Consider the following 25,314-nt stretch of genomic DNA (forward strand, 5'->3'; position numbering starts at 1 on the left):
CCAAACTTCCTCTGCGTTCTTAATTTGGGAAATTCTAGTGCCTTCGCCTGGGGTTGGGGAGAGGCGCACAGCGTGGGCGGAGCCTGCCAAAGTTGGAGAACGTGTAGCAGGCCTCATCCTGTGGAATCTGAAGAGGCCCACGCAGATTTTAATTCCCACTCTAGATTCTGGTAAGTGGTTTTAAAAACTCTTCTTAGTTGTTCAGACAGCGAATCTCCCCACTGCTCGTCCAAGTGCAACAGAGGTTGATTTTGGCTGCACTCCTTTCCTGCCCTCTGTCCTCTCAGAGAATTAGTGCGTAAAGACCTCCAGACCAAAGCCATTCCCCTCCAGGGGCTGCAAGTTCCCATCCATAAATCACGTAGGGAGTTTTGCGCTCTGGTCCTGCGTTTAGTGTCTGAGTTTAGGCTACCACACCATGAGGCGTTCGTTGGAACTACCCCTGCCCAGCCTCCGCCCCCCGCACTCCCCGACCCCCAGTCCCACGCTGCATCCCCCACGCCAGTCACCCGCTTGATTTTCCCTGCAGCCAGTGCCTGGGTTTGGGGATTCCTGCAGCAACGCGCAGCGGTCTGTCCGGGGCCCCAGCCTAGCTGTAGGGGATTTCTCCTAGGTAGGGCCCCTTCCCACAGCCCAGCTGTAGGGGATTTCTTCTAAGTAGGGCGCCTTCCCACAGCCCAGCTGTAGGGGATTTGATTTCTTCTAGGTAGGACCCCTTCCCACAGCCTAGCTGTGGGAAATTTTTTTCTCCTTGATTCCCACAATTACAGGTTTCCCGGAGCTTGCCGCCTGGTCTTCCTTGAGCTTTGTCATCAGGATTGCAGTCTTACTTTGAGAGAAATGTATGTTTTTATTGACCCTGTGACGCCCCCCACTTAGAATAATCTTCAAAAGAAAATTACGAAACAGCCTGTTAACACATCGTTGGATGTTCATACTGAGTTTCTAGAGGAGACTCAGTGACCAGGGAAGGTGTGTCAATGATTAAACCTAAAGGCTAAAGTTTGGAATGCTTGTCCGTAGCTAATGGAAATTGCTGTGTGAGTCCCACTGAAGCCACTGTGATTGCGTGTCTGGTTAGCGCAGCGAGTTCAGCAGCAAATCTCTCCGAGCCCTACTCCCCCAACATTAGGAAACAGACTGCCCCGTTCCATACCATCAGGGAACCTGGAGGAGTCCGGAATTATCTATTAAACTCCTCCCTTCTTCATACCCCGTCCTGTCACAAGTGAACAGAAGTGGCCTGATAAGATCACACAGCCAGGAAGAGACTTTCTCTGACCACTTGTAATTCTTGACTTTTTTACCTTCTGGATTAATAATAAACCATATGCTTACATGAGTCATTTTTTATTAGCAACAGAACATTTTGTAATGATTGATTTTTTTTCTAAGTTTTCAGTTTTTTAAATTCTTGCCAGAATTCTTATTTAATTTTACTTTTGCTCTTGTCTCATCTTGTTCCTTTGTCCTGGCTTTGTGAATTGATCTGTTCTTCCTATGTTAAAATATAATCCTAATATTTTCCCAATTCCTTTAATTTTCATTTAAATCAAACTTTCTCCTTTGTGCTAGACACTGTGTTAAATCATTTTAAGGGTTTTAAAGGGACACAAACTTTTGATTAATTATATCAGGAACTTTCCATCAATAACACTACCAAAATACTTCTGATTCCACCCCCTGCCCCAGCCACTGTATGTGGAAATGTGGAATGACATTTTATAGCCAGTATGGGCTCTGTTCTGAGTAGTCCTGTATGGAGTTCTGATAGAGTAAAAGTCTGAAGTCTTTCGTATCAGGTCCTGGTTTCTGCAACTCTTCTTAATGTTTAAACTTCTTGTGGTTAAAGCAGATGTTTTAGGTGATGGCAGAATCTAACACTATTTGGTTGATTTCAAGAAATTATGATAACCCACAGATATAATTATGGGGATATAGTCAAAACCTTTCATTACATCTTTACAGGTACAGAAAATTTTCTAAGATTATATAATTTTCTGTACAAATGTTCTTTGTCTTTTTATAGGTTATTTGAACTCTGAGTTTCCATTTAATTTGATATTAACAGTGATATGACAGAAAGGTTAGCTGTGCCCTTGTAATTTATAAAAGATTGCATATGGTGCACTGTTTTTAGTGTTTGACGTTTTTCCCTTTTTGTTAAAATGAATGAACTACAGAAAGCCAAGTGTTTCGACATTGATAAATCTCAAAAACTTAATGCTGAAAGGAAAAAGCAAATTGTAGAATTCTTTTTCAAATCAGAATTTACTTTTTCCTTTCAGCATTAAGTTTTTGAGATTTTTGTGTTCCCTAAACTGTATGAGTTTTGAAAACATGCAAAACAATAACACATTGTTTAATATTACGTACACATGTAGAAGTGATATTAAATGTTTGAGAATGATGAGTACTGAATTCATAGTTATAGTCACCTCTTGAAAGGGTGGGCCAGAAGCAGGTTTGGCTTCAATTATATCTATAATAGTTTAGGTTTTTTAAATGTTAAGATTTGTTAAAGCTGGGTAATATGGTTTGGCTGTGTCCCCACACAAATCTCATCTTCAACTGTAGCTCCCATAATTTCCACGTGTCATGGGAGGGACCTGGGGGAGGAATTCAATCATGGGGCAGGTCCTTTGCATGCTGTTCCCATGATAGTGAATACGTCTCATGAGATCTGATGGTTTTTTTGTTTTTTGTTTTTTGTATTTTTTTTTTTTTTTTTTGACAGTCTTGCTGTGTTGCCGAGGCTGCAGTGTAGTGGCTGGAGTGTAGTGGCACGATCTCAGCTTACTGCAAGCTCCGCCTCCCAGGTTCATGCCATTCTCCTGCCTCAGTCTCCCAAGTAGCTGGGACTACAGGTGCCCACCACCACACCTGGCTAATTTTGTTTGTTTTGTATTTTTTAGTAGAGACAGGGTTTCACTGTGTTAGCCAGGATGATCTCGGAGATCTGATGATTTTATAAAGGGGAGTTCCTCTGCACATGCTGTCTTGTCTGCAGCCATGTAAGTTGTGCCTTTGCTTTTCCTTTGCCCTCTGCCATGATTTTGAGGTCTCCCCAGCCACGTGAAACTGCGAGTCCGTTAAACCTCTTTTCTTTGTAAATTGTACCCAGTCTCAGTTGTTTTTTCATAGCGGTATGAAAATGAACTAATAATAGTAAATAGGTACTATTAGAGTTCGGTACTGCTGTAAAGATACCTGAAAATGTGGAAGCGACTTTGGAACCGGGTAACAGGCAGAGGTTGAAACAGTTTGAAGGGCTCAAAAGACAGGAAGATGTGGGACAAAAGTTTGGAACTTCCTAGAGACTTGTTGAATGGCTTTGACCAAAATGCTGATAGTGATTTGGACAATAAAGTCCAGGCCAAGGTGGTCTTGGATGGAAATGAGGAACCTGTTGGTAACTGGAGCAAAGGTGACTTTTGTTGTGTTTTAGCAAAGAGACTGGTGGCATTTTGCACCTGTCCTAGACATCTGTGGAGCATTGAACCTGAAAGAGATGATTTAGGGTATCTGGCAGAAGAAATTTCTAAGCAGTAAAGCATTCAAGAGGTGACTTGCGCATTGTTAAAAGCATTCAGTTTTATGTATTCACAAAGATATGATTTGGAATTGGAACTTATGTTTAAAAGGAAAGCAGAGCATAAAATTTCAGAAAATTTGCAGCCTGAAGATGCAATAGAAAAAAATCCATTTTCTGAGGGAAATTCAAGCCAGCTGCAGAAACTTGCCTAAGTAAGGAGGAGCCAAATGTTAATCATTAAGATAATGGAATGGGGAAAATGTCTCCAGGGCATGTCAGAGACCTTTGCAGCAGTCTCTCTCATCACAGGCCCAGATGCCTAGGAGTTAAAAAATGGTTTCTTGGACTGGGCCCAGGGCGCCCATGCTGTGTGCAGCCTAGGGACCTGGTGCCCTGCATCCCAGCCATGGCCTAAAGGTGCCAACATACAGATCAGGCCATTGCTTCAGAGGTGCAAGCCCGAGGCCTCTCAGGCGTTCATGTGGTGTTGGGCCTACCAGTGCACAGAATTCAAGAATTGAAGTTTGGGAAGTTCCACCTAGATTTCAGAGGTATGGAAATTCTTGAATGTCCAGCCAGAGGTATGCTGTAGGGATGGAGCCCTCATGGAGAACCTCTGCTAGGGCAGTGTGGAAGGGAAATGTGAACCGGGAGCCCCCACACAGTGTCCCTTCTGGGGCACCACCTAGTGGAGCTGTGAGAAGAGGGCCACTGTCCTCCATACCCCGGAATGGTAGATCCACTGATAGCTCACACTGTATGCCTGGAAAGGCTGCAGACACTCGATGCCAGCCCATGAAAGCAGCCAGCAGGGAGGCTTTACCCTGCAAAGCCACAGGGGCAGAGCTGACCAAGACCATGGGAACCCACCTCTTTTTTCAGAGTGATCTGGATGTGAGATGTGGAGTCAAAAGAGTTCATTTTGGAGCTTTAAGATTTGACTGCCCTTTTGGATTTCAGACTTGCATGGGACCTGTAGCCCCTTTCTTTTGGCCAATTTCTCCCATTTGGAACAGCTGTATTTACCCATTTCCTGTACCCCCATTGTATCTAGGAAGTAACTAACTTGCTTTTGATTTTACAGGCTGATAGGCAGAAGGAACTTGCCTTGTCTCTGATGAGACTTTGGACTGTGAACTTTTGAGTTTATGCTGAAATTAGTTAAGATTTTGGGAGACTATTGGGAAGGCAGGACGTGGTGGGAGGTAATTGAGTCACGGGGAAGGGAGTTCCCTTGCTGTTCTAGTGATAGTGAATAAGTCTCACTAGATCTGATGGTTTTATAAAAGGGAATTCCCCTGCACAAGCTCTCTTGTCTGCCACCGTGTAAGACATGCCATTGCTTCCCCTTTGCCTTCCACCATGATTGTGACACCTCCCTAGCCATGTGGAACTGTGAGTCCATTAAACCTGTTTCCTTTATAAATTATCTAGTCGCCAGTATTTCTTCATAGCAGTATGGAAATGAACCAATACACTGGCTGTCACGTAAATGTTTGAAATGTTTCATAATTTAACAAAAGGAGGGCGGTTTACCTAATGTTAATAAAACTAAACTCATAAAATTTCTAAAATCGCAACCCAAGCAAGAAAACCTAAATATAGTATCATGCTATGTCTATCCAGATGTTTTTGTTTGCATATTTGATTCCTTTGTTGAAGGCACTGAATCCCTACAGTAAGTATCATGAAGTATTTTGCTTTGTAGCTGAGGGATTTGTAAGATGAAAGGTCCTTAAACATGAAATGAGATCAGTGGTAAGCTCATGATTTAAATTGTTATTTGAAAAAATTGTTTGATCTGCTCCCTCCAGGGGGGAAAAAACATGATGATATCTTAGATACAACGTGACAATACATTAATTTTTTTCTTTCTTAGTATCTAGATCACCATGGCGACCAGACAGAAGTTGATGAGAGCTGTTAGAGTTTTTGAATTTGGTGGACCAGAAGTCCTGAAATTGCAGTCAGATATTGCAGTACCAATTCCAAAAGACCATCAGGTAGAAATAAAATTACTTTATTGAGGCCATAATTATACTGAGTGTGAGTCTCTTGCAAATAGTGTTCAAAAGAAGCAGAGTCACAATTATTTTTAAAGACATTGAATTAGGATGCAATTTACACTACATATACATATGGACATTGATAAAGTTAACATAAACCTGATAATTAGTGAAGTAGATATATGAAAAAGAATAACCTTAGGTTATAAGAAAATTTTTGATGTAGAGAATGATCTATGTAGTGCAATAATTGGATTTTTCTGAATGGACACATAAGGAGTTTTGAATAAGTTATTCTATTACAAACATTCATGATTTTTATTTTTTGCATGCTGGGAAAACAATTTTCTTTTGCATTCATGCTTTTTCATGTGTGATTCATGAGAATTTAAGTGTATAGTTTAATCACCTCCAATGACTTTAATAATATACTTTTGATTTTAAATTATGTATTTTTATTACTGCACCCTCCATGCCTCCCAAGTCTAATTTTCTTAGCAAGCCTATGAGAGTTTTTGCAGTTTGGCTGTAACCTATCTTTACAAATTTTTTTCTCATCACTCCCTCTCCATATAGAGATGTAGTGCTGTAACAACATGAGATTTTGTCCAGTTTCCTTAAGACTCCCTTTCATTCCTCTGTCTTTGCACATGCTATTTTTTTTTTTACCCAAACTATCCTTTTTCTCTCATTCCTAATTTCTACTTATATTTTAAACCGTAACTCAAATACCACTTCCTTTATAAAGCCTTCCCTTACTTTTATAGCAGAGGTAATCATTCTGTGTTAATTAAGGTAAAATTAGCTCCTACAATTGCTGTAACCTAAAAATTACAATGGTCCAGCCAGGGATAATTATTTCTTATACACTAAATTTAAAAGTTCTCATATGTGGGTGGGTAGCTGTTCTCCAACAGTGACTTAGGGACTCAGCTTCTTCTTTCATGTGGCTCTGCCACCTAACCCCTGTCTTCTGGGGTCTCCATAGAAGAGGAAAAGCACAGTGTGGCTTGGCTAGGAAGTTTTAATCGGTCAGGCCTGCAAGTGTCTGCTGTCACTTTTGCTAACATTCCATTGGCTAGAACTCAGTCACTTGGCTAATCATAACCATGAGGGAGGTGAAGAAGCACCACTCTTTCTGTGTACCCAGGAAAAGGAAAAAATGGGTTTGACGAACATGCAGAGGTCTCTACCACATATCCCCTTAAATATTTCTTTCACTATTTTCCCCAAAATGTTTTTAATACAGTACATAGCCATTCTGTCATACTTATTTATGTTAGCTTGTAAAACTGGAATGTGAGGTTGTTGAAGGCAAGCACTTACTTGTTTTGCTTTTTTCTCCCATTTTGATAGCTCCCATAATCAGCACAGTCCTAGCATAAAGTTAAATGAATGCCTATATTCTTTCTTTGAACTAAAATACATTGTCATTGCAGGTTCTAATCAAGGTCCATGCATGTGGTGTCAACCCTGTGGAGACATACATTCGCTCTGGTACTTACAGTAAAAAACCACTCTTACCCTATACTCCTGGCTCAGATGTGGCTGGGGTGATAGAAGCTGTTGGAGATAATGCATCTGCTTTCAGGGTATTGCATTTTTAATTATTTCTATTTGGCTTAATTTATTCCTTAAAATATTTGAACGTAGCTTTCAACTGCATCTTATTTAAGGCTTTAAAAGGCCCTGTTACACAATTTCTGCCACTTGGGGGACTCCTCTAGTCAAAAAAGAAATTAGATTTTATCCAGAGGCCTTATTTGTTTACTACATTGTTGTGAATAGGTGCTGGATGATTTCTGTATCTTCATGTCCCCACAGAATGAACTGTGATTTTTTTGATTTAATAGAAATATGTAAGGAAAGAAAGCACACAAGGAAGTTAGACTATTTCCCAACTCTTGATGATACACAAGCTAAAATAATTTTTAATACCTTTTATAAATTTTGCTTCATAAGATAAGGTTAATTCTTTTGAAAAATAAGTAAAACATGAAAAAATGCAAGGTCACTATACAATTTTGGAGCTCTGACTCAGTCACTGAAAATGTTATGATCAGGATATATATATATGTGTGTGTGTGTGTGTGTGTGTGTATATATATATATGCCAAAAGGCATATTCATAGTAGACTCATGTCCTATCATCTTTCTTCATAATTCCTTGACCTACTCAACTTTGGCAGCACCTTACCAAAATTAGGTTGAGACAGAGAAGATTACTGTTCCCCTGTACAGGAAGACTCGCAAATTCATACAACCTTCCACTCCTCAGCCTGTGGCAACCTGGTTTCTGCCCCCATCACTCCACAGAAAGGACTCTTGCTAATGTCACTAATGGCCTCTGTTTTGCTGGAGTTAATGGGCCCTTTTATGTCATTATCTTTCTTGACTTCTCTGTGACATTTGACACTCTCAGCCACTTAACTTTTTCTTTAAAAAACTTTTTCTGCAGCTTCTGTGACATCATTTTCTTCTGTTCTCCTCTCCCCTTCCTTTCTGGGCCTCTGTTTTCCGGCCTCTCTTTTTCTCTGGATATTCCTCAAATCTTGGTGTTGCCTAGGGCTCTCAGTCTCTATTTAGACCTCTGCTTTCTGTATTCTTTACCTTTTTCGCAATCTCATACACTCTCTTTGTTGCCGTTATCACATGTTACATCTTTAGCATAGAATTTTCTGCTGAACTCTGGATCTGTGCTATCCAAAACGGTAGCCACTAGCCACATGTGGCAATTTAAAATTCAACTTAAATTCATATTGAAAATTCAGTTCCTGAGTCACTCTAGCAACATTTCAAATGCTTAATAGCCTTCTGTGTCCAGTGGCTGCCCTGCTGGACAGTACAGATGTGAACATTTCCATCACTGCAGAGAGTTCTGTTGGAGACACTGGACTCACATGGTCAACCTCCAGAAATCTCGTACAAAACGTGTCTAAAACTAGCTTATCTTTTCTCACTGCAGATAGTGCCTCTCTTGTGTGACTGTCCTGGTGACTTCTGGGATTTGAGGATTACTCCTCGCTTTCCCTTACTAGAACTGTTTTCTCTCTCCTTTCCATTTCCACTGCCAGTAGTTTAGTTCAGGCTATCTTACCTACTTAACTACACCCCTGACCTGGATTTCTATAATGGCTACATAACTTTCTCTTTTCCCTGGAATTCGTCCTTAATCTAGAATGAATCATTTTATAAAATTTAATTATGATTGTTATACACCTCTGTTTTTATTCTTGCATCCATGTCTTGTAGACTTCAGGAAGACTCTTAAAATTCCTTATTGTTATGAAATAAGACTGTTTCATGCTCTCTCCCATCTATTTTTCCAGTCTTACCTCCCACTCCTCTTCACAGTGTAGTTTATTCTTCAGAAATGAACTGTTTGTCCTTCCCTGCACATCCCATGCTGTCTCATCTCTGTGTTTTTGTTCATATTGGTTCTTCTAATGGACAAAATTTAATTGAAACTTAAAAACATGGATTCAAAGGATTTTACACTTTAGCTTCAGTTTCTTTTCATTTTATCTCCTGAAACGGTTACATACCACACGTTAGTCTGCTTACTCATTGGTAATAAATGCTGCTAATTTCTTGGCATTTATTCCTGTCCCTATCATTTTGCCAACTTTGTTTCCTTCACCCGTAATGACTCTTCCCCATTCTAGTTTTCAAAATCTTGTCCTGTTCTTCAAGATTTACCTCAATTATTAGCTTCTCAATGAAGCTATTCCTAATTTCCTCTACTTAGAAGTAATTTCTTTCTTTTTCTTTTACCTATCCTCAGTGGCTAATCATGTTTGCTTTTTATAATTATTTCTATCCTTTGCTTTTCTCTCCCCCTAGAGTCTAGGATGCTTGACATTAGGGACAGTGGTATTGATGTCCCTCACATAACTTGAAATAATGCTTTCTATATAGTATATTCGCAGTAAATGTTTGAATTATATTGAAATCAATTCAACATGTTTTTTAGCTGTAAAAACAGGATTAATCTTCATCATATTTGACATTTCTAGGCAACCATATTAAGTGGTGGTACTTGTCCTTGATTCTTGGATGGCTTTTGAATCTTTTTTGTCTTTATCCTATCAGATAGCATTTCTACATTTTCAGATTTCTGTTAAAGTATACTGAGCAATCATTGCCTTAATAATTTGCCTCTTCTAAGGAATATTTACTTTTTTTTAAGAAGGAGGAGTTAAGGCAGGTGGTTATAGTGGGCAGTCCAATTTTCCCTAACGTGCGAATTACATACTGGACCAATAATGCCTGGCTGGGGCATTACTTCCCCCTGAGTCCTGCATCTGCTTTTTAATAGTGAGGTCCAACAGACATTTGTTGAGACTTTACTGTGTTTCTGGTGCCGTGTCAAGAAGAAGGCTGTCCTGGGTCATCATGCTGTCAGGGTCCTAGTATGGTTTTCTGCCTTTGGGTGTTTGCATGAGACATAGTGGCAATGCAGGGGTGAGGAAACTCATGGATGGGATTTAGAGGAGGTGTTTGGTGTGTGGAAGAAACTTCAGATTTTATTTGTTTCTTCTCCCTAGCATTTTGGGCAAAAATAACAGTTTATGTTGACTGCTATTTGCTAGCTGCTTGATCTGAGGAAATTATTGAACTTCTTTGTTCCTCAATTTCCTCATCTGTGTAGTGGGGATTGCTCTAAAATAAGAGAGAATAAACATGCCCACCTCACTGGCCGTTGTGAAGATGAAATTAGATAACACTCCAGAGACACTTAATGCAGTGCCTGACATAGCAAGCTCTTCATGGACTGAGCCATCAGCATCATCATGATGCCATTCAAGGAAGTTTATCCTTCCTTATGTTTTTTTCTGTTTTCCTTAGATTTTCTTCCCATCGGTTCCCATTATTAAATATTTTTAAATGTTCAGTATTTTAAAATGATTTATGGCTGGGCACGATAGCTCACACCTGTAATCCCAGCACTTTGGGAGGCCAAGGTGGGCAGATCACGAGGTCAGGAGTTCAAGACCAGCCTGACCAAGATGGTGAAACCCCATCTCTACTAAAAATACAAAAATTAGCTGGGCGTGGTGGTGCGTGCCTGTAATCCCAGCTACTTGGGAGGCTGAGGCAGGAGAATTGCTTGACCCTGCGAGGCAAAGGTTGTGATGAGCTGAGGTCATGCCATTGTACTCCAGCCTGGGTGACAGAGCAAGACTCCAACTCAACAAAACAAAAATTATTTATATGAGACCCTAGATATAGAGAACAATAGATAAGTACTCACTTATTTCTTATTATAAAGGATTATACCTATTTTGATGTAATATTTTTAGAATACAAATGCATGTATTCATTTGTCTCTTCCCCTAGAAAGGTGACAGAGTTTTCACTAGCAGCACGATCTCTGGAGGCTATGCAGAGTACGCTCTTGCAGCAGACCACACTGTTTACAAACTACCTGAAAAACTGGACTTTAAACAAGGAGCTGCCATCGGTATCCCATATTTTACTGCCTGTCGAGCTCTGATCCACAGGTAATAACACACTTTGTCAATTTTATGGCCAATGCCAAATGAGGGCAGTGTTAACTGCCTCCCTTCTAGTTGTCTGTCCATCCATCTGTTCATTATTTTTGGTTACCATTTACTTACCATTAAACATTTATATAATGGAAACTGTGAATTTGGGAAATTGTACTAATCACTGGGGATACAAAAAAGAGCGAACGCTGTGTTCAAGATGCTCATAGTCTAGTAAGGGAAATGACATTAGAATGATCATATTTATATATAATGTGGAAAGTACAGTGGTAGAAATGTACATAGGGATATATAGGCTCAGAAGGCATGTGCCTGTGGTGATGAGGTAGGGCTTCCTGGCAAGGTGTAAGACTTATTATTTTCACGGTGGCTAATGCCTGTAATCCCAGAACTTTGGGAGGCTGAGACGGGCGGATCACCAGGTCAGGAGATCAAGACCATCTTGGCTAACATGATGAAACCCCATCTCTACTAAAAATACAAAAAATTAGCCGGGCGTGGTGGCAGGTGCCTGTAGTCCCAGGTACTCAGGAGGCTGAGGCAGGAGAATGGCGTGAACCCAGGAGGCGGAGCTTGCAGTGAGCTGGGATCGCTTCACTGCATGCCAGCCTGGACGACAGAGCGAGACTCCGTCTCAAAAAAAAAAAAAAAAAAAGACTTATTATTTTAACTTACTGTTTTAAAGCCATGGTTCAAGAATCTTGTTATCCATTAGAATCATCCAGGCAGCAATTTAATAGTACACTATAGGGCCCTACCCCAGACCCTCTGGTCAGTTTCCATAGCTGGTGCCTGAGAATCTATATTTTAATCCCATCTACTAAGTATTTGAAAAGCATCAGAGGGAATTCACCTGAGGAATGGTAACTAGAAGGAGAGAGGACATTCTAGACATTGGGGATAGTATGGGGAAAAACAGTGTGGTGTGTGGGAACAGCTATAGCAACTTGATTTTGCTAGAGAGGAAATTTCAAGAGAAAGAGTAGTGAAGAATAAAGTTGGAACAGAGTAATCTTTCAATAAATGTTAGCTGTCATCAAATAGATAGAATTCAGATTGTAAAAGACAGATTATAGAGCTCATCTATTGCACTGTAAAGGACTGGAAGTAATGAAATGCTTTATTCAGGAGACTACCCTTGTGATATTTGTGTTTGATTGAGATCACTTATCTGCTGTGTGTAGGATGAATTTGAGGATAGGAATGGAGAGAGAGATAGGAGTATCTTATAGGAGTCTCCACTAGACAAAATCCTTATGGGTCAGAGCAAGGGTTCTGGTAGAAGAAGTAAGGAGAGAGGAAAGAATAACTATTTAGTGGGGGTAAAATCAGGGGTATTTGGTGATTATTTGCAGGTAGAGAATGAGGAAGAGCTTAAGAGTAGTCTAGCTTTCTAGCTTGGTTCATGTTTAACTGTGACAAAGAAAAGAAGGAGAAAATTTCAAAGGGAAGCTGTATTCAGTTTTGGATTTGAAATTATGAGAGACACATCCTAATGGAGAGGTTCAGTAGCCTATTGGATAAAAAAGTCAGAAGCTTGAAGACTGGAGATAAAAATTTGGGGATAGCAGCATGTAGGTAAGAACTGACAAGATGAAAAGTGATTGAAATCCCTCAGGGAGTGAGAACAGTGGAGTGAGAATAAAACCCCCATGAACATCACCATTTAAGAATGTAGTCAGAGAAAAAGGATAGACTCGTAAGAGACTGAAAGGATTCCATGGCCGGCAGAATCTAGAGGTCATGGTATCCCTTAAGCATCCAGTGAATGCATGGGCTTTGAAGACAGAAAGGCCTGGGTTAATGTCTTCACATAGTGCTAGTTGTATGACCTTGGTTAAGTTACTTAAACATCTCAGGTGCAGTTTACTGGTTTGAGAAACATAGATAATAACAGCACCTACCTGCTAGGGTGTGGTAAGAATTATTTGGAGGTAATGTGTATAAAGTTCTTAGTACAGGGCTCACACAGGGTAAGTTCACAATCACTGCTGGCAGCTTTAGGAGTGGCAATTGATAGTGCTACTAAGGAGGGAGGCCAGCTGTCAAATGCAACACAGAGGTCTGTTCAGAAGCAAATAACAGTTGGGCCCAGCAATTAAGAGGTCATTGGTGACATTAGTCAGTTCCTTTTCAATAGAATGGTGGGAAGAGCTTGATTGAGTGGATTGAGGAAGGAAGAGGAAATCAATTCCTTGAGTGACGACTATTCTTTTAAAAATCGGGGAGACAAGGAAGAGAGAGTAGAAGGTTACCTGAGGAGAGTATGTGGGAAAAAGGGATTTTTTTTTTTAAGGATAGGCAAGACTTGAACATATTTACAGATCGAACAAAATCTGCATAACGTAAGATGGAAAGAACTTAGGACATAGGTAGAGAGACTGGCTTCCAGTATGGAAAGGACAGCTTATCCGTAAAACCTAGAGGGGTAAAGATGATATAATTATGGGAAATATTTATGGGTAGGGAGGTGGAGTGTTGAAGGTACTTGTATGTCATTGCCTCACTTTTCACAATTAAGTAGGAGGCAAAAAGTGATATTTTAACAGTCAGAGCTGAAGTGGCACCAAAATGCATGGTCATGTGATTTTTTTTTTTTTTTTTCTATAATACTTAGTCATTTGGATAAAGTATCAAGGAAGCTAGATTTGAACATTAATCCAGGGCTGGAATATTGGTGGCAAAATAGAATGGTGCAAAGGAAATGAGAGCACAGGGGACTGCGGGGAGAGGAGGTTGGGCAATCTACTATGGAATCCAGGCTGAGGAGGGATGGAAGGAAGGCCAGGAGCAGCAAGCGGACAGAAATGGAGCTGTTGAGAGTCAGTAATCTCTGCATAATTGAAGAAAGATTTTGAGAGAATATGGGTTTTCAGAATTAGGATAGATTAGTGTCATAATCCTGGTTATTGGCATCTGGTACTTCTCAGGGGGAATGATTGCTGATAGTTATAGCCCTGGGAGACAGTGGCTATAAGTGGAGGAAAATTCAGGAACTGTGGTGCTTGATTTTCTGGGGAATGCTGAATCTCCTTGATTGGAGCTGGATTTGGGGTGGAAGAGAAAGGCTATGTGCCAGGTCTTAGTCTTCAGTGACTAGAAGATGGTAGGGAACAGCAGCGTGGAAGGCCAGGCTGAGTGCTGTGAGCGCCAGGGAAGATGACTGTATTAGTCGGGGTCCTCCAGAGAAGCAAATAACAGGATGTGTGTCTCTTTGTCTGCCTGTCTATCAGTCAGTCATCTATCTATTTGATCTATCTAACCTATCATTTATCTCTGTATAAATTCCTTAAGAGTCAGTCACTGTGTACACACACAGACACACACACACACACACACACACGTGCGCGCACACACAGATTGATTCATTTTAAAGAGTTGGCCCATGAAATTGTGGAGGACTGGTGAGTCTAAAATCTGTTGCAGTGGGCCAGCAGGCTGGAGACACAAGGAAGAGGCGCAGTTTAAATCCCTAGAAAGTTTGCTGGCTGAATTTACTCTTGCTCATCAGAGGTCAGTCTCTGAGAACAAAAGCCTTCAGCTGATAGGATGAGGCCCACCCACATTCTAGAGTGTCGTCTGCTTTACTCAAAATCCAGCTATTTCAGTGTTAATCTCATTTAAAAAAACAAAACAAAGCAAAACAAAAAAAAACACTGTTACAGAAACATCCAGAGTAATGTTGGAACAAATATCGGGTTCCTTGGCCCAGTCAAGTTGACACATAAAATTAACTGTCACAGCGACTCTGCACAAGGATTCAGGAAAGGATTTGCCTGCTTTTTCTCCCCTCACCCCAGGCCTAGAGATTTTTATGAGAATGTGTCTTTAGTGTTTGAGGGACATCTTACAAGAATTTTTGAAAAATTTCGTTGGAAGTGTTTCATATCCCATAGTTTAACACTAGTGATCCTATCCCCTTATGTTTATGTTTTACTTTAACATATTGTCCTCAGTCTCTTTAGCTCCAAGCAAGAGTGTGGGAGAAAGCTTCTCTTATTGCTCATTGTTGCCATTTCTCAGTTGTTGGTGCACAGCTGGGAGCAGGACTCTGGTTACTGTGTTCTCTTTCCCAGATGGAGCCTAATGTTCCATAATGTCTCTACAGTGTGGCCACCCCACATTGTTCAAGGAAGTAAGAGATCCTTCCTAAGAGTCAGATCTGGATCCCACAGCATCTGCTGGCTTGTGACATTGGCACTGTCCATCTGGAATAGTGAGGCATCCCCTCATGCCTTGCTGCATGTCCCTTCTTTTCAGTATATACTAGAAAAGTAGTCATGTGAACCAGAAGTAAAAAGAAAATGCCATTTCACCAGAGAATCTGGACATTTTAGGGGATGACATGGGAATCTTTGTGATAGGATTTATTGCATTTCCTACTCTCTGACCTTTGCTGACTCAGCTTTGCTCTCTGAAGTGAGAGTACAAGGCTGGTGCAACCTGATGTTCGGAGACATGGAGAAGAAAAAAATACTTTCTTTCCTCGGGCAAAAAAAATAGCTACTATGTTTACTTGGACATTACTCTAGACCACAGAATAAAGACTGAGCTATAATAAACCTGCTTTGAGGCCCTTTCTGTGGGGATATATGGGAATGAGAGATTCCAGATCCTCCAGGCTCAGCAGTTTCACTTCATGACCTACAAGGACTGTAGCTACTCAGAAGTAGCGCCGCATAGTGATCCCAGTGTCCAGTAGCATAGTGCCTGGAACATAAAAGACTCCCAGTAAATACTTGTTAAAGGAATAAATGAATTGAAAGCTTTGTTTATTCTGTGAAGCTTAGGGAATATTTGGGGCTGTATATCAGGTTGCATTTGCCCTTTGTGTTAGTGTTAGCCAGACTAAGGGTAGAAATTCCTTATGATGATGAAAACACCTAAGATTAATTAGCTTCAAAATATAAGATGATGTAACTTATACTTTCTTTTGCAGTGCCCGTGTGAAAGCTGGAGAAAGTGTTCTGGTTCATGGGGCGAGTGGAGGAGTAAGTATTTTTTTAGTATATTTTGAAACAAGCTTGAGTTTATTTCATTATAGTTCCTTTGGTCATTTTTAAAAGTCAGATTTATAAATATAGTCAAAGATGCTTTTTTTTTTTATGTAGTAAAACTTTTTTGATTTTGGTCTTCTGAAGGTGATATTTAGTCATTAGTTTAGCATTTCTTGGTTAATAAACCCAACAGAGCACCCCTTCAAAAATATGTTAGATTTCCCACCTATAGTGGGTGTGGACTAAGATAAACTGGCCTTGTTTTTGCCTTCAAGTAGCATATAAAAATATTTATTTAGAATTTTAAACAGTTCTTTAAGGTCGATATTAATTCCATATTCCCTTAGATAAGGAAACTAAGGCTCATTAAAGCTTACCTATGTTGCCCCAGACAGCACGGTAAAGCTACACTGTGAATTCTTAGTCCTCTCTATCTCCCTTCCGCTGCTTGCCTGCTGTGCTTTGACGACATTCATGGAGTGCAGTATACAGGCCTGTCCTTAACACCACAACCCATGGCTGAAAATGCTAATGTGGGGGAATGGGGGAGGAGGACTCTCAACTTAAAATAAGCCCTTCAGTGAAATCATCCAACACACGGCTGTGAGAAACCTCTTCAAGAAACTAGCTGCCAATCTGTCTCTCAGGAGCTTAGAGTGAAAAGTTAGACCTCTCCAGTTAGAATTTAACAAGAAATCCACATGAACTCTATCAATGGATGCTTTGGAAATTTTGGAGATAAGATTTTGCATTTTAAAAATAAAAGGCCTGGGACTAGATACTTACTTTGAGGAAGCTGTTAACCCTTACAGAGCACTGTGTATTCTGGAGAGTGGATTGAAAGAAGTAACATATTAAATGGCTCGTTGTCCCCTGAATAATGATTGGTATCTTGAAAATGTGAATTTACCTTTAAAAGTAAAAGAACAGGTAGTTTCAGTCCTTTTTGTCTCTGTTTCTTAGGTAGATGAATCACGAGGTTTCACACCTAGCTTCCTACACTTCCAATAGATCAATTCTAAAGGATTTCACAGATCAGACAATTTATTAAAAAACACCAGGATTGTCTTTATGGGGCTTGAGAAAATATGACAGATACACCTTGTCCAAAACTCCCATTGTTTAACTTCACTGAAGAGGCTATTTTTGGGTTAAATTAAATTTAACCCTAAATAACGAAAGGATCTGTCAAACACATAAATTTATTTAAATTACCCTGGCTTTCAGAGAGCTAACATCGGGCTTTGTGCAGAAGGGAAAGATTTCAGTAGAAAGGGGAGAGAAGAGTTTAAAGAAAATCTCTTTATATTCCCTTTACCCTCTTGTAAAAAGCCCAGTTGCTTCACCACGATTTTTTTTTTTTTTTAAGGTAAAATCCACACTGTTCTCTGAGCTGGCTGAGTTTGTTAAATCCTCGGCTGGCAGGGATAGGCTAGTGACCTGGTGTGTGAAGCGCTTCTGATCCTCCCTGTCCTATCAGAGGGAAACAGTACTGGGTTTTGCCTTGCTTCTGTTTGTACTTTCTGTCCTCATTTAATTCAAATTCCTTGGGGATTATGTTGTGTGTTTAAAATGGTGTGGAATTTATGAACACAGCTATTATCCAGATATGTTGGTGAGGAGTGCCCTATTTTAGTGTTAGCAAAATAAGTAGAAGAAAAATAGTTGACACATAATGGTGCATAATCTGTTGAAGGAGTATTGCTGGTATAATTGTTGACAAGAATAGAATAAACAGTGCCTTTTTAAAAGAGCTATTGAGTACCCTTTTAAAGCAGTTAGAACATCAGGAGATGTAGTTACATTAGCTTTTTAAAGTATGGTTTTATTAGAGGTCTTCTATTTAAATTTGAAAATTAAAGTAGAAAATCAGTTGGGCCCACCCCATAGTGGATTGCGTTTTATCTAATTAGATGTTTCTCTCCTCCGTCAGACAGTGAGTTCTATGTATTTGTTTGTTTCAGTTAAGCAAATTCCTGCCATAACCTGGCTGAGTCCAGCCTCGTTATTCCCCTGTGCCATATAATCTTTAAGGTCCATTTCAGGCCTGGAAATCTGTTACAACTTTAATCTGTTTCTATCATTAGTTTTCATCTTAATTCTTTTCTTGCCCAACCCGGTCCTCCCTATAAATGACTGATTATGAGTAGCGGGTGATTTTGCATCATTTCTCCTTCCGCTCTGGGACATTTGGCAAAGTCTGAAGACATATTTGGTTGTCACAACTTGGGGAAGGGTTTCTGGCATCTAGGGGGTAGATACTCTTCAATACATGGGATAGTCTCCCACAGCAAATAATTATCTGGCCCAAAATGTCAATAGTGCCAAGTTTGGGAAACTCTGTTCTAAATGTATGTGACACTTATTTGTATAATCATTTGTCATCTAATCAGACATATTTCCTAGTATTGTTATTTAAATAATTGCTCTTTTGTCTGTCTTCTTAAACTACTTTGATTTCTCTTTTGTGCTAAGCTAAGCACATTGATCTGGTATTCTAGTGATTTCTTACAATCCCAGCACTTTGGGAGGCTGGGATTTTGCCAGGTTGCCCAGGCTGGTCTCGAATTCCTGACCCCAGATGATCCACCCACCTCAGCCTCCCAAAGTGCTGGGATTACAGGCATGAGCCACCATGTTCCACTTAATCCTTTGGCTTTAAATACCGTCTGTAAGATAATGAATCTTTAATATATATCTCCAACTGAACTCTTTTGAGTCCATACTCATATTCACATGATTGCTGAACATCTTCGCCTTTAAGTAGAGGAGCACTGTACAGCTCAACATGTTCCAAGTGGTTCTTTTATTTTTATTTTTTAGAGACAGAGTCTTGTTCCATTGCCCAGGCTGCAGTACAGTGCAGTGCAGGATCACTGCAACCTCAAACTCCTCAAAGTCCTGGGCCCAAGTAGTCCTCCCACCTCAGCCTCCCACATAGCTGGGATTACAGGCATGCACCACTACACTTGGCAAAGTGAAATCTGGAGATTTTCACAAACTTAGTGCTCTCCAGTCTCCTTCTCAGTTACTCTACCCAGTTAATCTGGCCAAAGACATAGGAGACATCCTGTATTTTTCTCTTTTCCTCATCTCCCGCATTCAATCTGTGAGGAAGTCGCATTAGCTTACTTCTAAACTATATCTGAATTTGTTTATTTTTTCCAGTGCCACCACCTTTGTTCGAGCCCGCTTCATCTCTTATCTAGACTGCTCTAACAGCTACAAACGGATCTTCCTCCTCCCATTTTCCTCGCCGCCTTCGTTGTGCCTCACATATAATTGGAGCAACCTTTTTAAAGCCTGAGTCAACCAGATCATTTCCTGGCTTAAGCTCTCCAGTGGTTCTGCATAGTTTTTAATATACTCAGAAGCCTCTACCTTCACCCCTCAGATCCTATGTGACTCGGCATTTCTGGCCTCATCTTCGACCCTTTCGCACATGCCCCTCCCTGAACCACACTGCCCCTCTTTCTGTTCTTTGATCCCAACTGCATTCCCACCTCCCCAGGTTACCCGTGGCCATTCACTCTGCCCACGGCATCCTCCACATGGCCGATCGGATGTTCTTGTGGCTTGTTCCTTACTTTTTTCAGGTCTCGTTTTTTCAGTGACCCTTCTTGATGACCTAAATAGCCCCTATTCCTATCTCTCTAACCCAACAGCCAGTCTTATTTTTTCTTAGCGCTTTATTTCCTGAATTTATTTTATTCATTCAATTTGTTCATATGACGATTATCTTCCTCCACCCTTAGAATGTAAATTTCTTTCTTACCTTAAGTACCATGTCTAGCACATCGTAAACACTCTATAAACATTCACCAAATGGATGAATTAGTTAATTTGCCCGTATACCTGTCTCTTCTACTTAAATGTTAGAAGCCTTACATTTGTTATTTAGAATTTCGTATGCACAAAGAAGTCAGAGAGCATGTTCTGATCATCTTTAAACCCTGCAAACATATTGATGCAGTGGTTAAAAACTCAAGTTCTGCAGTCAGACTGGTCTAGCTCTTCCTGTTTCCATCTCTGCATGTGACTTGGCCAAATTACTTATAATTTGAAGCTTTAACTTTCTTATCTGTAAAATAGGGACAATAATAGTATCTACTTTATAGGGTCATTGTGAGAATAAAATAAAGCAATATGTAGAAATTATTTAGTATGGGTCCTGGAATATTTTAAATGCTCAGTTAAAGTTAGCTGTTTTTCCTATTTCTTCATTTACACTCTTAAGTTCCTTAAAGTTAGGGTGGGTCCCATAGGAATCTTAAGTTCCTTGTATGTATTTAAGTGTTTGCAGGAATGCAGAGAGTATGTAACTCTTGGGTTGTATTTGTTTTTCAGGTTGGATTAGCAGCATGCCAGATTGCTAGAGCTTATGGCTTAAAGGTTTTGGGCACTGCTGGTACTGAGGAAGGACAAAAGATTGTTTTGCAAAATGGAGCCCATGAAGTGTTCAATCACAGAGAAGTGAATTATATTGATAAAATTCAGGTAAAATTTTCCACCATTTTACAAATGTCAAACTTTGTTCCTTGGAGACTTACGTGGTTTTTTAATACGTTTTTAACCAACTACTCCTTTAAAGCTGTTTGCTTCCGTTTTTCAGTGCCTGGATGAATTTTTATGCGTGTTTTAAAACTTTATTTAAAAAACAGAGATGTCTAAGTTTTAAACCTTCACTATCATTTTTATATTGTTTGTGTGTATTAAGTAGAATATAGCTTCTCTAGAATCTTATAGCTATAAAAATTGATTTTTTTAATGCAAATAACTTTTTAAGTACAGCTGCAGCTTTGTATTTGCAGCTGTGAGGTATTCTTAATATAATTTCAGCTGATGTGAATTCTCCATGGAAGGTGAGATATTCATAGATTACAAACCGGATCTGTGTGGCCCAGGGAATGAAGTTCATTTGTTAGCTGGATGTTTTGGAGGAATAATCACTACTGCATCCAAAATGGTGAGGTGGCATTTAGTTAGTTGCTGCATTTAACAGAATTCAAGCAGATTCTGAAGTTCTTCACTTGTACTATAGTAGCAGTTTGCTAAACACTTACTGCTTTGCTAATCCTCAACCACTTCCTCATGTTAGGGAGATTAGAATTTCCCAAATATTGAGTACTGTGTAAACTAGATCATTACAAATGAAGGAAAAAATAGGAGTGAGAATTTATTACCTTTTTGGCAATCATCTTACCAAAAAGCCCAGCAAAAGCACTCCTTTGTTATACGTCTGGGAAACCTAAGATCTAGCACTCACTGCTGATACCATTATCCAAGAATATTCACAAAGATGAAAAATGGCCTGTTATTTTAAGAGTATGGTTTTTGGTTAGCAATAATCTAATTTTAAGATCATGAGGTCTTGGGAGCTTCAACTGACTCCTTCTGCTTAAGTCTCTCCCATTCTCAAAAACATTCTCTTAACCTTTATCTCATCCCCCTCTCTCACCTCCTCTTTCCCACAAAACTTCTTGAAAAAGTAGTATTTATTGGTTTTACTTCCTTACCGTCCATCACTTCTCACTGCCGTTTTGCTTATAGCCCATGTATTTATACTGCTTCTCAGAAGTCACTGAGAAGCTCCTAATTAACAGTCTGCTGGTCTTCTTTCAGTCCTCATCTTGTTTGATTTTTCAGGAGCATATGACCCTGACCACATTTCTTTGAAACTGGTTCTCTTCTTACTTTCCTGACTTTTCACTTTCAGTCTCCCCCTCTTCATGTTATTTAATATTCATATTCCTTAAGTTGTTTTTGCTTGGTCTCACATCTTCCCTGGTGCTAGACTTTCATCCTGATCAGTCTCATATACTCTTGTGGCTCCCTTAATACCCATATGCTGTTGATTTCCAAAACTGTCTTTGGCGTGAGTTGACTTCCTTCATGCCATCAACCCGCTAGACATTGCTACTCATCTGGTCCCCCAAGAGAGAAACCTTCATTTTATTTGTTTTTCCTGTCTTTTAATTATCATTTTCCCTCCCACCCAGCAAGTTGGTTACCTCATTTTATCAGTTTCTTCTCTGACATGCCTTTCAAATGTATTTCCTTATCTCTATTCCACTCACCACCATAAATTAGTTTAGGCCTCAGTTTCTCCAGCCTTGACTGTTATTCATAACTGAACTAATAAAAAAACTACAGAAACAACTAAAATGGAAGCTTTATGAGGACAGCAGTTTTGTCTCTCTGTTCCCTACTGTACTTGCACGTGCAATAATAAACACCTGTAGAAAACAACAACAACAAAAACACAATCCAAATCCTTTAACATGGCATTCACTGTATTTTCGCTATCTGTCCCAACTTACAGTCTCCTCTCTCCTACCTCTTCCTCTTCCTGCCACTCCCCCTTACCTGATTATGTACTTCAGCTCCGCTTGTATTTCAGTCCTGTGGTCTCAGTCCCCTCCATCTTTGCTTTTCTGTTTCTTTGGTCCAGACTGACTCAGCCTCAGATCTAACTTCCCCTTACTCATCTTCCTTTCTTTTGGCTTAGGAAACTCCTATTCATCCCTCAGGGCCAAGTTCATCATCTCTGTGGAACTTTCTCTGACCGTGGCAGGCAATCAAACCTTAACCTTTTTTCTCTGTATTGTATGATTTATTTCTGCTAATGTGTTACTTAGCCCATTGCATTACAGCTATGACTGTAGTATTTCCTGTCTTTCTCACTAGTTTTGTTTTGAGCTCCCTTTGTTTGTCTTTGCATTCCTAGTACCTAGTGTAATCCCTGGCACAAGGATTCATTTGTGTGTGTGTGTTAATATAAAATGAATATAATGTAGATGTGTGTAGCTTTTTCTAAGAGCCAGCATCCATCATCCAAGAGCCCAAAAGAATTAGTGCGTTAAACAGATTATAAACCATTTAGAACAAAACCAGATGCACTAAAACAACAAAAATCATGGAAAACCAAACAGCTAATGATATTTTCTTTTGCTTTTTGTTTATTAATAAAAATGGGAGCCCCCTGGGGCTTTGGGACTTTTGATTTGTTGTTTCTTTATGAAATTTTATTTTAAAGATAGAAAATTTTCAGCTAAGGAAAAGTATTTTATACTCAAGTAGAGTCTAGCACCTGAAAATTCCAGGCAAATTTTATTTCATTACAGCAATGTATTTAGTACAAATCGTTAGCATTTTAGATGTTCTGGCTGGTACCTTGGAATTACATCATAATTATATAATTAGATTATTTAAAATTTTGCATTACTAGTTTCAAAGATGTAGCATTTATCATTTGAAACATATTTTTATAATATCTTGTATAGATAGTAGCTATTTTACAGTTTTTCACTTGCTATCTTACTCTACATTTCTCTTTTATTATATAGAAATATGTTGGTGAGAAAGGAATTGATGTAATTATTGAAATGTTAGCTAATGTAAATCTTAGTAAAGACTTGAGTCTTCTGTCACATGGAGGACGAGTGATAGTAAGTATTCCTTTTCTTTTTTTTTTTTTTTTACCATTTTAATGTTTTACCACAATTTAACACTATTTTGCAGTAATCTTTAACTGTAGACTTGCCGTTTTTCATATTAGGTTGTTGGCAACAGAGGTACTATTGAAATAAACCCACGGGACACCATGGCAAAGGAGTCGAGTATAATTGGAGTTACTCTCTTTTCCTCAACCAAGGTAGGAAAAGAAGTACTTCTGATTTTGATAACTTAAACATTGGTACAGTTTGCCTATTCAGGCAAACAGAAAGTTTGAGTAGATGTTAAACTTAGTTATATGACTAGAGGGAGTTGGTAAGGATTAGTCACCAGAAGGACAGCTAGGGTAACAATATAATTTATATCCAAGTAAGCATACCTTTTGAGATAGAAATGTGATACTAGTACTTATTTCAGGACAATAGGTATTTTGTACACTAACACTGTCTCGGGCAGATAGGGTTTATGGTTATCATGTAGAGAACTACTTTTTCTATTGTTATGGACAAGTTGACAAAAGTCACACATTTGTAAGAGGCTATGGAATAACACTTAGATTCTGAAGTTTTTTTAATGCTTCTGAAAATTAAATCATGGTTCACTACAAAAAGAAATTTTTCCTTTTTCTTAGGAGGAATTTCAGCAATATGCAGCAGCCCTTCAAGCTGGAATGGAAATTGGCTGGTTGAAACCTGTAATAGGTTCTCAATATCCATTGGAGAAGGTGGCCGAGGCTCATAAAGATATCATTCATGGCAGTGGGGCTACTGGAAAAATGATTCTTCTCTTATGATGAATTCTTTCATGGATTTCCTGTGTAATCAGAGGTACTGTCTTTCCCCCAGTTGTACTTACCCTATCTTTTCTTTAATTAATATTCGATTCCATGAGTTTCTTATGTGAAAAAATAAGATTTTTCTTTAAAGAACAGAGGCAGAAGAGTAAAATTCATTGTATTGCTAGCAATATTTTTTTTATGCCATCTGTCTCAAATCAAGGAGTCATCATAGTAGGAAATAGCATGTTAGTCATCGTTTGGCATGAGGGTGCATTCCAGTAATTCTTAATTGATACTTGATTAATTCCATACCTTTGATTAAAACATGCTAGTTCAAAATAAGACTGCTCAGTTTCCAATGGTTTTCAAGCCTGCTTACCTTTGTAAAGGTTCTCTAGTCTCTGATTAGCCATGGCTGTATTGGACTTTGAACATTTTCTGGACTCAAAACCTCTACTCTAAACTAACCTCATTTGGATGTGTAAGTCTTTTGTAAAGGCAAAAATAAATAATGTCCAGGATAATTTATTAGTTTTCTCAGTATTTTCCCAAATATTAGAATATTTACTTCATTATTGGTTGGCTGCCAATGACCCCATATGTTCTGTGAGAATACGAGCTTTATCTTTGATATACTGCATAGTCTCCAAATAGGTAATACTTCTCAATTGATTAGATTTTCAGAGTAAATTTAGAGTTATCTGTTTGTCTGGTGAGGGTCATATATTTTGTTGAAATAATTAAGCTCACAAATTTGATAAACGAAGAATTGTCTTCATTTGTCTCAATAATGTGTAATAAAATCTATAGAAAATCAAAACCTGCTTTTCCAGTTTTTATAGTATTTGCCTCTCATCACTTCTGCATAGCTCCTGACAGTTACTTCTTAACAGTGTTCTATGCTGGAAGCCTTTATCTAAACTAAATACAGGGATGACCTCTTAGCAATCTTGCCATCAATATTGTATTCAAGGAAATAAAACTTTGATTATTTGTTATTTTTGTTTTTCATCATATGAGCACATCCTTTTGT

At 39.2% G+C, this 25,314-nt stretch overlaps 1 protein-coding gene across 5 annotated transcripts; it reads left to right on the forward strand.

Annotated features, from left to right (window-relative positions):
* Window positions 1-65: 65 nt before the first annotated feature.
* On the forward strand, window positions 66-25,101 carry CRYZ (crystallin zeta). Of its 5 annotated transcripts, none has more exons than XM_005543001.5 (10): window positions 66-170; window positions 771-842; window positions 5,415-5,538; window positions 6,981-7,133; window positions 10,882-11,045; window positions 15,991-16,042; window positions 20,396-20,545; window positions 23,395-23,496; window positions 23,607-23,702; window positions 24,135-25,101. In XM_005543001.5, the coding sequence occupies exons 3-10, from the start codon at window positions 5,428-5,430 to the stop codon at window positions 24,294-24,296; spliced, it is 990 nt and encodes a 329-aa protein (XP_005543058.3). In that variant the 5' UTR covers window positions 66-170; window positions 771-842; window positions 5,415-5,427; the 3' UTR covers window positions 24,297-25,101. The 5 variants fall into 5 exon arrangements, with proteins under 5 accessions (XP_005543058.3, XP_005543059.3, XP_065376187.1 ...); XM_005543002.5 differs by having other exon boundaries at window positions 5,422-5,538; XM_065520115.2 differs by lacking the exon at window positions 771-842 and adding an exon at window positions 2,916-3,014 and having other exon boundaries at window positions 5,422-5,538.
* Window positions 25,102-25,314: the final 213 nt, after the last annotated feature.

This window comes from Macaca fascicularis, chromosome 1 (genome assembly GCF_037993035.2).
Source record: "Macaca fascicularis isolate 582-1 chromosome 1, T2T-MFA8v1.1".
Taxonomy (NCBI): Eukaryota; Metazoa; Chordata; class Mammalia; order Primates; family Cercopithecidae; genus Macaca; species Macaca fascicularis.